At 39.5% G+C, this 16,205-nt stretch overlaps 1 protein-coding gene across 1 annotated transcript; it reads right to left on the minus strand.

Annotated features, from left to right (window-relative positions):
• Positions 1 to 91: 91 nt before the first annotated feature.
• On the minus strand, positions 92 to 13,294 carry LOC111325597 (uncharacterized). Its single transcript, XM_088750411.1, has 12 exons — positions 13,166 to 13,294; positions 11,553 to 11,607; positions 10,429 to 10,574; positions 9,749 to 9,776; positions 7,611 to 8,279; positions 6,372 to 6,857; positions 5,119 to 5,604; positions 2,930 to 3,952; positions 2,189 to 2,455; positions 1,962 to 2,090; positions 1,566 to 1,741; positions 92 to 688 (listed from the first exon to the last, which is right to left on the minus strand). Exons 1-12 carry the CDS (start codon positions 13,223 to 13,225, stop codon positions 629 to 631), a joined length of 3,585 nt encoding a protein of 1,194 aa, XP_088606537.1. The 5' UTR covers positions 13,226 to 13,294; the 3' UTR covers positions 92 to 628.
• Positions 13,295 to 16,205: the final 2,911 nt, after the last annotated feature.

Below are 16,205 nucleotides of genomic sequence, written 5' to 3' on the forward strand. Positions count from 1 at the left end.
ATAAAATATCTCGCGAACGCCCATAACTGCGCACGAAAAAAAATTCCTCCTTAAAACTCCATCTGTCTTCTAAGAAAGAAACAACTGCACGTTTGAAAGATAAACACAGTTTAATAATAGGATTCACATTTCATCAGTTTCAGAATAATTATTATTGCCACTTGGATGACCTTGTTTTATGCTTTTGAATATTTTTTGGACTCCATTCATCTAAAGGAAACCGACAAATACATTGAACATGGTTTGAAGTCAGATGATGTGGAGGAGCTTTACATATTTCTTTTTTAAATCGCTATTTAAAGATGTTCGGATTAGATGTTTGTTTCCATTTTAAGAATAAAAACAAACTTGGCATTACTTGTTGATTGTTTTTTTTTTTTGGTTATTTCGTTTTCCTCTCAATCAACAAAAAAAGTTTCGGCTTTAACATTTGTTTAGTGCTAACTTAAGAAAGCAGTCAGTGATAATGTTTTTCTATAATGTCAGGATTGGTCGTAGACTTTTTTTTGCGAATCATTTGTTTTCGGCATTTTTTTGTTATTTTGGTTTTTTTAGCCGGTCATTAAGTGGCGTGAAGCAGAAAAATTGATCATGATTGGTGGAGCATCCAGTCCAGGTGTTTCCACTCTTAGTTCCTTCTTCGTCGTCGTTTCCGTTTGTAGGGTTTGACCCGTGCCCGTATTTCAGCCTGTGGCAAAAAATGGCAATTAAATATTCTCCTCATACTCATACTCGAGTTACATATCTGATTTGTGGTTTTTCCCTCCTTTCCTGATCTCCCATGAGTGTAGTCCCGCAGTTATCATTCCAGACATAGTCAAGGACTCCATATTTTTCTTTTAGTGACATTTAAGGTATCCCTACTGCCCATTCCAATAATACTCTGTCAATAACTGTCAATCTTGTATGGGGCTGCTTGAATAAAAAATGGTTTAACCTCGAGAAATACCTTAGGAGAAAATGAATCATCGCCCCACACCCTTCTGGCTCTGTAACGTTTCACTTAAGAGGTGAACATTACAGAGCCAGAAGAGCTGAGAGAAGGCTCAACGACAACCTGAAACCAAACATGTTCGTTTCATTGACCTCAGAAAATTTCATCAAGGAATATGCAAGTGATCACTACTCAGTGGTGGATCCAGACCTTGAGCTCAGGGGAGGGGAGGGGGTGGTTTTTGTGTGTGTGCTTACTCCTGCTTGCTGTTCTTCCTTCTGTGCTTTTTTTCCCAAAATGAAGGGGACCCGCGCCCCCTGGTTCCCTCCCCTAGATCTGCCACTGTCGTTGTGGTTCAGGGAAAAGTTAACTGATGTAATTGATTATCTGAGATGTCCTTTTTAATTTAAAATACAGACAGTAGATCGCACTGTTCACAAAATTCAATAAATAGGGATATGGTTATACCTCCAGTAAGATGGAGCACTATATCTATGTCACTCAAAAGGTATTAAAAAGATGCTCTATGAATTTCCTTACTTTTCCCATTTTCGCTACTAAACCAGATGAAATAGACACTAAAGGACGTGTTAGCTGGATGCCAGTAAAGATACCTGATGGCTTTGCTAACCTGAGGTTGGATGGTTACATTTTCTGGGGCCATCACGGCTGCTTGATGTTCCAGGATCCCGGCACCAAGGAGTGCGTGATAAGCATTTCTGATGCACAAATGAGCATACTCCAGAGCTTCTGGATTTGTGGCATTTTCCACTCTAACTCTCGCGAAATTTTCATGAGAATCCGGCTCTAAGCATGGATAAAAAAATACATGAACATTAGAAATTTCCTAAACTATAAGATTTAATATCTACACAGATGTTCCCGAAACATCTGGGGTGGACGTGACATTGTTGACGTCACTTCAATAAGGCAACAACTACGAACCAATCCTGGATACCTAAGTCAACGATAGACGTAAAACTAAACTACTTCTGTTGAGGTAAGTTAAAGGCTTCTTCTTTCTCACCTTCAGCTTGTGGAAAATTTTCATTTGTCTCTGCGACTAAACATCGAGATTTTCGCAATGGCTCGTCACACTCTTTCTCAGATGTATCCAAACTTTCTGAATCCCTGCGCTTTCGTTTCCTGGTCTTCCCTATCAGTTGAAAATATAGATTCAACCACCAGTACCTAATCTCATTATCTTAGTATCACAAAAGAATTGAGAGAAGTCAAAAGCCTCTCCAACCTAACCTTCAGCTTCTGGGGATATTCCCTTGCCTGTTGAAGTCCATGAGTCAGTCGGTTCACCGGGTGGATGCATATGCTCAATCGTCACCTTTGCTGTGGACGAGTCAGTTTTCTCAACAGTCAACCATGGGACTTTTGGCAACGGCTCATCAGTTTGGTGTAAATTTGTCTCCATGATTAAACACTGGGATTTTTGCAATGGCTCGTCAGACTCTTTCTCGGATGTATCTAAACTTTCTGGAATACTGCGCTTTCGTTTCCTTTTGTTTCCTAAAAGTTAAAAAAGAAGAAAAGGAGGTCAACTACCTATGCTTGATATTTATATTTATCTCCCATACGGAAGAAGCACACTCTTTGGATGCACCTGTATTCAACAGATCGTAAAACAAGGCTATCTACTTTCATTAACTCTTCACAGCTTTAAGTTTTAACCCATTCCTTGTTGGAAATTTGAGGTTGTGAAATCGATGTTTCATGGTACCCATTGTATCTAATGTAAAAGATATTGAACAAAGATTGAATATGGGTTTGTTATCACGCTATTGTATCTCGAGATAACTTAATACAAAGAAAGACTCCCTCTGGCACCGTACACCGAGGAAAGGTTAAAAACAAATGATAATACTCATTTTCCTTTTATTGAGATTTCTTTCGTTTTAAAAGATGTTGGTCTCGTACTTTTCGGAACAACCAGACTATCCCGCAAAGGAGAGGGTTGACTTACGAAAGATACTTTTGAGTTACCTGAAGACATCGCCGTTGACTCCGATGAATCCTTTCCCTTTAATGATAGCATTAAAGCCTTCGTGTAACCGGAAGAATCTTCGTTCAATGGACCTGGACCAGCCTCCACAGACTCACTCGTAGTTAGCTCGGGTTGATTCAGGTAGCTGGAGGCATCCAACTGCGACGAGGTTGCATTCACCGGATCGAGAACGAAACTGTGCACCCGATTCTTTGCCGCCATGGATACATTCCCCAAATGAAAAGAGTTTGAATCCTCATCAGGCACACCTGCGTTGATCTCATTGGAAGGAAGTGCTGTGCTCTCGTCCTTCATAACTTCCTGCTGACATGAAGAGCCTTTGTTGGTTCTCCCATCATAGTCTTCGATTGCCGGTACATGGGAGTCCCCAGGTGTGTTGTAGTTCTCCATATCAACGTCAGCCGATCCCTGAGGCACAACTCCGTTGATCTCATTAGAAAGAAGTGCTGCACTCTCGTCCTTCATAGCTTCCTGCTGACATGAAGAGCCTCGGTTCTTTGTCTCATCATTGTCTTCAATCGACGGTACTTGAGAGTTTGCCAAAGAGTCCCCAGTTGTGTAGTAGTTCTCCCTATCAACATCAGCCGATCCCTGAGGTACAACTCCGTTGATCTCATTAGAAAGAAGTGCTGCACTCTCGTCCTTCATAGCTTCCTGCTGACATGAAGAGCCTTGATTGTTTGTCTCATCATTGTCTTCAATCGACGGTACTTGAGAGTTTGCCAAAGAGTCCCCAGTTGTGTAGTAGTTCTCCCTATCAACATCAGCCGATCCCTGAGGTACAACTGCGTTGATCTCATTAGAAAGAAGTGCTGCACTCTCGTCCTTCATAACTTCCTGCTGACATGAAGAGCCTCGGTTCTTTGTCTCATCATTGTCTTCAATCGACTGTACTTGAGAGTTTGCCAAAGAGTCCCCAGTTGTGTTGTAGTTCTCCATGTCGACATCAGCCAATCCCTGAGATACTTTCGATGCATTTACCTGGGGTGCAGATTTCTTTGCTAGATTGTGAATTAAAGGGTTTGCACTTTGTAAGTTTTTTGTTTGCTTTAGGTAATTGTTAGAAAAAAGTTACAGAAAACCTTCTGGAAAACAAGGGAAAAAACACCACCAGACGGAAACGTGCTTAACACTTAAACTCTTAACGAAAATAATATCCAAACAATATCCATCTCGTCCAAAACTGACAAACTTGTACACGCCAACATGATAGCCTAACAAATGCTGACAATTTGTACTCATATAAATAAAGTTGAAAGCGCGTGCGCTAGTCGTGCATCCCATCAAGTCAGTTCTGTCATCTTAAGAGTTCTGTATGTTTTCAATTTTCTTTTTTGGATCTCACTCTAATATGGTATTTTTAACGAAACCCACTAATATATTTCAGTCGTTTTACTGAATTCCCTGAGGCCATGTACACCGTATGGACCCCGGTCGCTTGCCAAGACAAGTCCTCTATGGGGAACTGCGGGAGGGCGTCCGACGCACGGGCCGACCACTCCTTCGCTTCAAGGATGTTTGCAAGCGCGACCTACAACTCACTGAAATCAACCACAACACCTGGGAGATCCCTTCGCCAGACCGGAACGCCTGGCGTCGCGGTGTGAAGGACGGAGCTCACGGGGCTGAGATGAAGGCCAGGGCCGAGGCGACTATCAAGAGGGGGACGAGAAAGAAACGTCAAGGATCAGTTCAAGAGGCCACCAACTACATCTGTACCAGCTGCAACAAAGATTGCCACTCAAGAATCGGGCTTTTGAGCCACTCAAGAGCCCACCAACACTGATGCGCTGACCATCGCCTCTCCGAGACGAGGATGCCATTAATAATTAATATAGGGTTGGTATCCACGTTCTCAATTATTGATTCCAATACGAAGGGCGCTGCTGGACTTGACGAGCCACGATTTGCTGCACAGGCAAAAGCCAACAGGTGTCATACTCGATGTAAAGTGCCACACTGATTGCTTCATGTCTTGTTTTCACATGCAAAGAAAGACTCACTCTGGCACCGTACACAGAGGAAAGGTGAAAAACAAATGATAATACTGATTTTCCTTCTATTGAGATTTCTTTAGTTTTAAAAGATGTTGGTTTCGTACTTTTCGGAATAATCAGACCATCCCACAAAGGAGAGAGTTGACTTACGAAAGATACTTTTGAGTTACCTGAAGACATCGCCGTTGACTCCGATGAATCCTTTCCCTTTAATGATAGCATTAAAACCTTCGTGTAACCGGAAGAATCTTCGATCACTTGACCTGGACCAGCCTCCACAGAAGCACTGGTAGTTAGCTCGAGTTGATTCAGGTGGCTGGAGGTATCCAACTGCGATGAGGTTGTATTCACCAAATCGAGAACGAAACTGTCCACCCGATTCTTTGCCGCCATGGATACATTCCCCAAATAAAAAGAGTTTGAATCCTCATCAGGCACACCTGCGTTGATCCCATTGGAAGGAAGTGCAGCGCTCTCGTCCTTCATAACTTCCTGCTGACATGAAGAGCCTTGGTTGTTTGTATCATCTTCGTCTTCAATTGACGGTACTTGAGAGTTTGCCAAAGAATCTCCCGTTGTGTTGTAGTTCTCCATGTCAGCATCAGCCAATCCCTGAGATGCTTTCGATGCATTTACCTGGGGTGCAGATTTCTTTGCTAGATTGTGAATTAAAGGGTTTGCACTTTGTAAGTTTTTTGTTTGGTTTAGGTTATTGTTAGTAAAACGTTACAGAAAACCTGGTGGAAAACAGGGAAAGAAACACCACCAAACGGAAACGTGCTTAACACTAAAACTCTTAACGAAAATGATATCTAAAAAATATCCATCTCGTCCAAAACTGAAAAACTTGGACACGACAACATTATAGCCCAACAAATGCTACCAATTTGTCTTCATATTTATAAAGTTCAAAGCGCGTGCGCTGGTCGCGCATGCCATCAAGTCAGTTCTGTCACCTTAACAGTTCTGTATGTTTTCAAACTTTTTTTTTGATACACTCTAATATGGTTTTTTTTTTTAACGAAACCCACTAAGATATATCAGTGGATTTACTGTATTCCCTGATGATATATAGGTTGGTATACACTTTCTTAATTATTGATTCCAATAGGAGGCGTGCTGCTGAACTCGACGAGCCAGAATTTGCTTCACAGGCAAAAACCAACAGGTGTCATACTCGATGTAAAGTGCCACACTGATTGCTTCATGTCTTGTTTTCATATGCAAAGAAAGACTTACTCTGGCACCGTACACCGAGGAAAGGTGAAAAACAAATGATAATACTGATTTTCCTTCTATTGAGATTTCATTAGTTTTGAAAGATGTTGGTCTCGTACTTTTCGGAATAATCAGACTATCCCGCAAAGGATAGAGTCGTCACTGAAAGCCTCCACATGACTTGCTAAAGATACTTTTGAGTTACCTGAAGACATCGCCGTTGACTCTAATGAATCATTTCCCTTTAATGATAGCATTAAAACCTTCGTGTAACCGGAAGAATCCTCGTTCACTGGACCTGGACCAGCCTCCACAGACTCACTGGTAGTTAGCTCAAGTTGATTCAGGTGGCTGGAGGTATCCAACTGCGATGAGGTTGTATTCACCAGATCGAGAACGAAACTGTGCACCCGATTCTTTGCCGCCGTGGATACATTCCCCAAATGAAAAGAGTTTGAATCCTCATCAGGCACACCTGCGTTGATCTCATTGGAAGGAAGTGCTGCGCTTTCGTCCTTCATAACTTCCTGCTGATATGAAGAGACTTTGTTGGTTGTCTCAGCATCGTCTTCGATTGACGGTACTTGAGAGTTTGCCAAAGAGTCCGCAGTTGTGTTGTAGTTCTCCATGTCAACATCAGCCAATCCCTCAAATGCTTTCGATGCATTTACCTGAGGTGCAGATCTCTTTGCTAGATTGTGAATTAAAGGGTTTGTACTGTGTAAGTTGTTTTGTTTGGTTTAGGTTATTGTTAGTAAAACGTTACAGAAAACCTGGTGGAAAACAGGGAGAAAAACACCACCAAACAGAAACGTGCTTCACACTAAAACTCTTAACGAAAATAATATCCAAACAATATCCATATCGTCCAAAACTGAAAAACTTACACACGCCAACATGATAGCCCAATAAATGCTAAAAATTTGTCTTCATATTTATAAAGTTCAAAGCGCGTGCGCTAGTCGCGCATCCCATCACGTCAGTTCTGTCATCTTAACAGTTCTGTATGTTTTCAAACTTTTTTTTTAGATCTCACTCTAATATGGTATTTTTAACGAAACCCACTGATATATTTCAGTCGTTTTACTGAATTCCCTGATGATATATAGGGTTGGTATCCACGTTCTCAATTATTGATTCCAATACGAGGCGCGCTGCTGGACTCGTCGAGCCACGATTTGCTGCACAGGCAAAAACCAACAGGTATCATACTCGATGTAAAATGCCACACTGATTGCTTCATGTCTTGTTTTCATATGCAAAGAAAGACTTACTCTGGCACCGTACACCGAGGAAAAGTGAAAAACAAATGATAATACTGATTTCCCTGATATTGAGATTTCTTTAGTTTTGAAAGATGTTGGTCTCGTACTTTTCGGAATAATCAGACTATCCCGCAAAGTATAGAGTTGTCACTGACTTGTTAAAGATACTTTTGAGTTACCTGAAGACATCGCCGTTGACTCCGATGAATCCTTTCCCTCTAATGATAGCATTAAAACCTTCTTGTAACCGGAAGAATCTTCGTTCACTTGACCTGGACCAGCCTCCACAGACTCACTGGTAGTTAGCTCGAGTTGATTCAGGTGGCTGGAGGTATCCAACTGCGATGAGGTTGTATTCACCAGATCGAGAACGAAACTGTGTACCCGATTCTTTGCCGCCGTGGATACATTCCCCAAATGAAAAGAGTTTGAATCCTCATCAGGCACACCTGCGTTGATCTCATTGGAAGGAAGTGCTGTGCTCTCGTCCTTCATAACTTCCTGCTGACATGAAGAGACTTTGTTGGTTGTCTCATCATCGTCTTCGATTGATGGTACTTGGGAGTTAGTCAAAGAGTCCTCAGTTGTGTAGTAGTTCTCCCTATCAACATCAGCCGATCCCTGAGGTACAACTGCGTTGATCTCATTAGAAAGAAGTGCTGCACTCTCGTCCTTCATAACTTCCTGCTGACATGAAGAGCCTCGGTTCTTTGTCTCATCATTGTCTTCAATTGACGGTACTTGAGAGTTTGCCAAAGAGTCCCCAGTTGTGTTGTAGTTCTCCATGTCAACATCATCCAATCCCTCAAATGCTTTCGATGCATTTACTTGGGGTACAGATTTTTTTGCTAGATTGTGAATTAAAGGGTTTGTACTTTGTAAGTTTTTTGTTTGGTTTAGGTTATTGTTAGTAAAACGTTACAGAAAACCTCGTGGAAAACAGGGAAAAAAACACCACCAAACGGAAACGTGCTTAACACTAAAACTCTTAACGAAAATAATATCCAAAAAATATCCATCTCGTTCAAAACTGACAAACTTGCACACGCCAACATGATAGCCTAACAAATGCTGACAATTTGTCTTCATATTTCTAAAGTTCAAAGCGCATGCGCTAGTAGGCCTTTATAGATTATCCTAGGAAAAGTAGCATATTGTGCTAGTAGCATTGCTTTCTTTGACGAAATTATGCTAAAATTATGCTCTTTTTTTTTAAATTATGCCCTTTTATGGTCTTTATAAAAACTGCAAATAAGTTCAAAAAATACATTTTTTTAATTAGAAGTTGTTGGTCTACAAGAAAGAAACGCAACAAATCCACAATGAAATTCAAATAAACATGTGGTTGATGTTAACCCGGGCTCAGACCGTTTCAGACGCCGCTCAGTGATTCACAGTGAACTACAAATGTTACTACTTGAACTAAAACTTAAAACATCGAATAACGTCATCAAGTGCTTCGGAGTAGAGATGAACATTGATCAAATTGTAGCATAAAAAATGATCCGATATTTATCAATTAACCGATAATTATATGTTTAACTTTTTGATAATTTGGAATAGGATTTACTGTGATATTTTTATAAATAAGTCTGCAAATAGGTTTTAATCTATTCATATTTTATTACCAGTGGGATCTTTTTAATTATTTTAATATTATGAATTGTAAAGCGCTTTGGTCAATTAGTGGAGTTAGCACTATATAAATTATGTTAAATTAAATGTTAAATTAAATTATCAATATATGCGAATTATGCTAGCATTGCCACCTGGCAGAAATTTTTCCAGTTTGTTAAAATTATCCCAAAAATTATGCTAGCATAATCTATAAAGGCCCATGCGCTAGTCGCGCGTCCCATCAAGCCAGTTCTGTCATCTCAACAGTTCTGTATGTTTTCAAACTTTTTTTTTTGATACACTCTAATATGGTTTTTTTTAACGAAATCGAAACCCACTAATATATTTCAGTGGTTTTACTGAATTCCCTGATGATATATAGGCTGGTATCCACGTTCTTAATTGTTGATTCCAATACGAGGCGCGCTGCTGGACTTGACAAGCCACAATTTACTTCACAGGCAAAAACCAACAGGTGTCATACTCGATATAAAGTGCGACACCGATTGCTTCATGTCTTGTTTTCATATGCAACTCGATTAATAAATTGAGATTGACTTTAACCGCAAAACTAGCCGTTCACGTTATGTGTTTCGGCCAGTCGTGCCAGCTATTTGACGGTGTTGTGTGCGCATTTCGCAAAAGCCGAAATCAAGCTTCAAGAAATCTTAAAATGTGTAAAACAAAGGAAGGTACTGACCTTGGTTCGCCACAGCCTCTAATCCGACCTGGTATATCAGAAAAGTAATTTTTGTGAATTGTAAATCCATATCATACGTAAGAAGCGATAACAGTTTGTATGCAGTTGTTTATGTTTCGTGCCGAACGCACCAACCCTTGGAGGCTTTCCTGTTTAAGTACGCCTCTCCAGTTCAGACCCAAACAAGCCATATTACGCCGCCTACAGTACTCAAAACCAACAAGTAAAAATTCATTACCATCTGTAAGGAGGTTGAACCTCCACCTATGATAATTGAGCTTAAGACAAGCCTGAAAATAACTTAGGAAGGACCCCTCTACAAATTTTACAAATTTAGGATACATTCTCCCACCTTGTTACTCTCTGATCTATATTTGAATCAGTTGGTGCATCAAAGAGATAACCGACCTTCCTTATCTGAATTATCTTAGTTCACCTGCCATACTAATGAATCAACACATCACAACAAGTCGTTCAGGGCCGGCCATGAAAACGAGGTCTAGCCTAAACCACGGTTTTACGCAAGCCATGGGCCTTAGGTATTCTCTATAAGGGAGTTGATTTAATGAAATAAATTTCCTTCCACTGTTAGCTCTGACCCTCTGACTCTGTTCACCAAAATAAAGCTTTACCTAACCACAGTTAAACTTTGTTTGAATAATGAACCCTCTATGTCTCACCATTGCAGTGGTTGATGGACTCTCCCTCGTTCCAGGGGTACTGCCGTCAAGCTTCTTGAGGAGCGTTTGCAGTAGATTACGCGCTGACGGACTGGAAGAGCCTAGGGGCCCATACAAAGCACCAACAAGCAGAATTCGGACTTGATCTGTTATTGGAGAAAAAAAAAGATAAATCACAGCTTTGGTGACGACGCTTATCATTTCTTAAGAAGTCTTAAGTTTTATAGCTTAAAGGCCCATTTTCAAGCGAGATGCCTTGCGCGCCCGGATCATTTTTCATATATGAAAAATACGCTATTTTCCTCGTAGTTGCGGAATCGCTTTGATATCTTCTTCCATCTTACTAATTAGGGCTTTCAAAGTTCCATCTTGAATCATGTGCGAACAACAAACTATCACAGTATCCATATCAGTAAATAGTTTTTAATTCTTACATGTATGACGGTGAAAAACGTCATTTGAAAAGTTGATGCCGCCGAAGAAGCGGTCTAGAGGAAGGCCGAGTCTGCCTGGGTCGGCAAAGGTTATTCGACTTCGAGAGTCTGTATATGATTTATGGAGGGCAAGGAAAACAACCATGGGTTTCGTCAACACTACAGACAGTGCTTTTGCAGAAATGTTATTGTATTGTTCCTACGATGGAACTAGAGACTCCGGGGAGATTTTTCGAGGTGAGAATAATTATTTGACTGATTTTTTCTTGAGATCCTCAGATATGTATGTAAGCGATCTCATTTGTACAAGTCACTATTCTATAATTGAAGTGCGTAAAGTAATTCCGTTTTGGCCAATATTGGTTATTTGTTTACATTTTATTTAGTGTTAAAGCTGAACAATTTCCTTCAACATCAAGTAAGCTTTGTACAAGTTTTATACACAGACTCGATTTATGACTTTTCAGTCTCAAATATTTAACTGCAAATTTGTATACTGTGTTCTTCACCAAATCTTTGTTTTTCTTTTTAATAGCGTTTGTGAATGACTATCAGAGTTCGCCATTTAACAATAGCGCGATTCCAAAACAAAAACAAACGACTGCAAAGGATCTCGGATGAAAATAGGCCTTTAAGGAAAGAACTTCTAAAAAAATCCCCCAAAGAGGAACAAGGGAACGCTTTGTTTACCTGTAGAGTCCCATTTGGTAGAGGTGTCCACAGGCTCTTGTTTGGTACTGGAGTCCTATTAACCGGAATAAAAAACTTATATCAAATTCGATATCTGATCCTCTTTGGGCTTAAAAACGAATGTGACTACTTCTGACCACCCATACACGCACGCACACAAGCAAACACAAAATTAAACAAAACAGACAAAAAACAAAAACAAAAAAGTGACTTTCGATTGATCTTTGTGGCAGCGCGTGCAACGCCATCGATTGACCTCTTTATGCTTAGTCAGTACAAATTGGACTTGCATTGTACACAAAACGCTCGGATATGAACCAACAGCAAACCTAAATGACTGATTTGAGAACTGATTGCATGAAAATTTACAAATTAATCTTGTTAGCTCCTGAACGTAACCTTCCGTGGACGTGTGAGTCGATTCAAATTCAAATAGAGTTACAAGTAACTGACGTTTGATACAAGACAGAGGTCGGAAGCGGGTACGGAAGCCTCTTGAAAAAGCAGAAGTGTTGTTCGAGTAGAAAAAGGTTTAACGGTGAAACTGTGAACTTAGTAAAAAAAAAAAAAAAAAAAAACACCAACAACCTCAAAAATTGTGACTCAGAAAGTAAAAAACAAAAAACTTACAAGCGAAAATCGCACTCGTAACTTGCTTACGAAGTTTCAAAGCGCGCGCGGTAATCGCGAGTTACGAAAGTTCAGTAACTGTCTTCTTGACAGACTATTTCCCGCGCAGGTTGACACGAGTCGGAGTTTGTGTTGCTAAAATATCTTGGTAGTTACCATATGTAGTGTATTAATCGTTAATCAGGTAATTGCTAGTGGGGTAACATGATAATTAATGAATTAATTTTTTTACCATGCAATACGTCATAATTGCTCCTGATTAACAATTGGTTCATGCTTTAGCGTGCACTATCGAGTTATGGCGCACGCGGGAAGTTTGGAGAGCACGAACGAAGCGTAAGAGTTGCCCAAGGCGATAGCTGAGGGCGACTCTAGCTTCTTGAGTGCTCTCCAAACTTCCCACGTGCTCCATAACTCGATAGTGCACAGCTGAAAGCATGAACCAATTGTTTTAGAACATAGCCGGTGGAATTGTGCATCAAAATCCGACGCGAAAAACGGACAACAGTATCAGTTGAAGCGAATCGTGACGGCGCTGATGCCGAGTCTCCTTTTCCTTTGTTTTTCTCTTTTTCTGCCTCATTTAAGAACTCTAGCCCAAGGGAAAAGGTCGAAACATTGTCTTCGTTTTCGGACTAGTAGGCCGAGTTTCTGTTTGTATCCATTATTGTCGCGAAATGTATTATTTTTCCCCGCGCTAACAATGGCCGCTCGCGCGAAAAAAAAAAATTTCTGGCGAAGTCGGATTTGCTGACGCTATCAGCGTGCACTATCGGGATTTTGAGCACGCTTACGTACAATGAATTTGATTGCGCGACTCTGCTAGCTATGTTCTAATTAATTTTGGTGTATGGTACGCCTTTCGAAATAAACCATTTCAGCGGTTGCTAGCAGAAGCAGCACATTCGAGTTTTTTAGTGAGATGCGCGCACTTAACAAACAGAAGCCGCCTGAGAGTTGGATGCAAAGTTTGTTTAACTTACCTTACTCTTTGGAGGATGGTCGGCAGATAGTAAAGGTGTTTGTTTTTCCTCGTTCATCATGTTTAGTTTCGAAGCAAAATCAACGACTTCCGAGAGCAGCGAAAAACACGTCTGACCTCGGCGAGTGGTTAACGCGAAATGAGTTAATTGAAATGAACTTTAATAATTAAAACGTCACAATACGAAAACTAATTAGGGCTTCATTAACGTGCAAACTAATCAAATCAATTATAGGCAATTAAATGTTTCAGGCAAACGTTATACTACAACAATTGCACTTGAATGAAATTTCAAAATAAGAAAATTCTCTTCAACAACCTACAAAAACTTTGATTCTGAGGTGTTCTTTAATCTTAACAGTTTTTGTTAATTGAGTCAAACCGTCATCTGATTACCTGAATGTTACTTACCAACGTTTTTAAATCGTTATTTGATCCCGTTTTTTGCCCAAGTATTGACTTAAAGTGACGTTTTTTAATTGAATAAGCTGTTTAACACATCTATTGAATCACGTGGCCAATTAAATACTTAATTGCAATCCCAACAAAGGATAATTGAAACAAGTTCCTGAAGAAGTTCAACTTTGAAGGGAAAAGAAAATAACGACGAGAGGAATAAAATATTGACGCTTGGCGATATCGCTAGGGTAACAGGGTAGAAAAATTGAAGAAAGTGATAGAAAATTGGCGTATAAGACTTTTTTTAGGATGTCCTGTTTTAATTTCACCTGAAACTAATCTAAAGCAGATAAACGGGTTGGAATGCAACGACAAAATGGATGATCTTTCATGACAACTTATATGAGTTTTAGATCCTTCAGTCTTCAAATATCAATCCATAGATATCGAAAACCTGAAATAGCTTGAACAATAACAGTCACATTTTTATTAAGCGTAATAAAAGTGACACGTATTGAAATCACTGAAAGACTAAGGGGGCAAAAAAAACTAGCATTTTTCGACTGATATCCACGATCCTCTACAAAATACATGTTCATGAATTTCATAACACTATCACCGCATTTATTAAATTAGGGCTCTTATGTTTACCTTTTTCTTTATGATCTGTTAGAAGCGATCTGACAATAAACAACTGCACAGGAAAAGCGATACCTCCAACATCCGCCAGTGACAAAAACGCGAGCATTATCACAGACAGTCGTTTACAAATACCGGAGATGCTGAAGGAAGACCGACTGCGGATAACTGTTGGATGCGATATTTCAGGGCTCAGTTCTCTAATTTAAAATTTCTAGGTCGAGGGTTCTTTTTCAGTTCAGTCACTCAGAAAAGGACCATTTATAAAACCGCATCCGGTAGGTTTAAAACTTCAAACAGAACAATCTCTCTCACGCTTAAAGGTTTGTTTCGCTAGGCATATTTAATTCTTGCGCGCTAGTGTTGAAGATTTTATTTCTGACAATAACACAAGATAAGTTGTGAAAAAAGTGGAGACTTTTCGTTACTTCGGTGCTCGCTCCTTCGCTTCTCAGAGTCAATTGTTCAACCAATCGACAAGTTTTAAAAACTGAGTAGATTCAACACTCTTATGATTGAGAAATTATATTTACGCAAATTAAATAAAGCGAGTTCCCTTTCTTTTTCCTTGCTTGTATACTCAATGATGACTACGATGTCTCTTAATTTAAAACAGGCTAATTACTAAAAAAAAAGACAACTATGCTGCTTAGAATTTTTCTGAATACTTGATCGTTAAAGAATGTTTAATACATAAGTAATTTATAGCGCCAGGGACTATTTTTCTGTTAGTAACAGCACATGATGTTTAGCGACGAAGTGACTTCAATTTGGCAAAGCTGAGATCAAACAAGCAAAAAATTCGGCGACACAGTAGGGTGGGTTACTTTATTAACAAATTAAACAGTGCTTCTTAATTGGTAATCGATTTTATCAACAATTCTTTTAAAAACAGACACCATCAAATCGGAAAACATGTGAGAGTTTGAAACAAAAAGGGAAAACTATGCAAACTTAACAAAAACGCTTTTTACAACTTCTTCGCCAAGAATAAGAACTTATTGTAAAAGGATAGGAACAAGTAAATGTCATTATTTCAGTTGAAAAAAAAGAAAGTTTTAAGTAGCAGATCAATAGTTTTATAACAGAAATGCACACGCAGTGACGCATCATTTGATAATTCAATCCATTTTCCAAGCCAGTGTTCTATTTTAGATTTGAGGTACACGCGCCCTCTAAGTGAAATAAATTTTTTTTTTCTGCCTTAATTTTCGTCAAAAGGTCTGAAGAAGTAACGTCACTAAAAGCCATATGATAAAGTGCCGACATGAGGTTGAAGTTAAACGTTTTAAGAAGTATTTTTAAGAGCGACCTTTCTTCAAGACCGCGTGAGAGGTGGCACATCGACCGAAAAATGACTATCCTTATATTTCAGTCAGATACCAGATTCATGTGGAAAGAATCTTATTTAAGAACCTTTACAAGTTGAACACAAGAACTTGCTAAGATTCTCAACGATATCTTAAATGATCTTCAAAAGAACTTTAAGATCTTTTAAGATTCTCAAACAACTTTTATGAATGTTTGCAGAATCTGTTAAAATTAGTAAATATCATAATTTTTTTTAAACCAATTAGTGGGTATCTGATGGTTTGTGCAATATGTAGTAACTAGATGTGCGAGAAATGGAGATCCCAACCAAGAAATAATTTCTACTAGCAACTAAATACAGGAATGGCTCCGACCTGTAATTGGATGATAAAAATAGTAAAAGTTGATAAGTTACATCTTAACTCCTTGCATGTGAGTATTGTTTAACCGTGTGTCTCCAAGTGGAACAGTGAAATAGCAATGCGAGCGAAAACACTGATGTGTCAAACAAGAAATGGTTACTTACATAACGAAGGGAGGGCCTTTCTTGTTCTGCGAGGTCTTTCAGCGGTGATCTGGCGATGACTAAGTTATCCGCTGTCTAGTTCCTCTGACTAAACTCATTTGGTCAGTCTAGGCTCAGTTCAGGGGAACGGTCAGAGGTTGGAGCCATTCCTGTATTTCACTGCTGA

This window comes from Stylophora pistillata, chromosome 2, assembly GCF_964205215.1.
Source record: "Stylophora pistillata chromosome 2, jaStyPist1.2, whole genome shotgun sequence".
Taxonomy (NCBI): domain Eukaryota; kingdom Metazoa; phylum Cnidaria; class Anthozoa; order Scleractinia; family Pocilloporidae; genus Stylophora; species Stylophora pistillata.

What these genes read in the sequence shown, in the direction of transcription:
- LOC111325597 (XM_088750411.1), bottom strand. Translation starts at nt 13,225, where the DNA reads ATGATGAACGAGGAAAAACAAACACCTTTACTATCTGCCGACCATCCT. An exon ending in GTCCATCAACCACTGCAATG is followed by an intron (nt 9,777 to 10,428) that starts GTGAGACATAGA and finishes CTGATATACCAG; the next exon opens with GTCGGATTAGAGGCTGTGGC. An exon ending in GTCAACGGCGATGTCTTCAG is followed by an intron (nt 3,953 to 5,118) that starts GTAACTCAAAAG and finishes TTCACAATCTAG; the next exon opens with CAAAGAAATCTGCACCCCAG.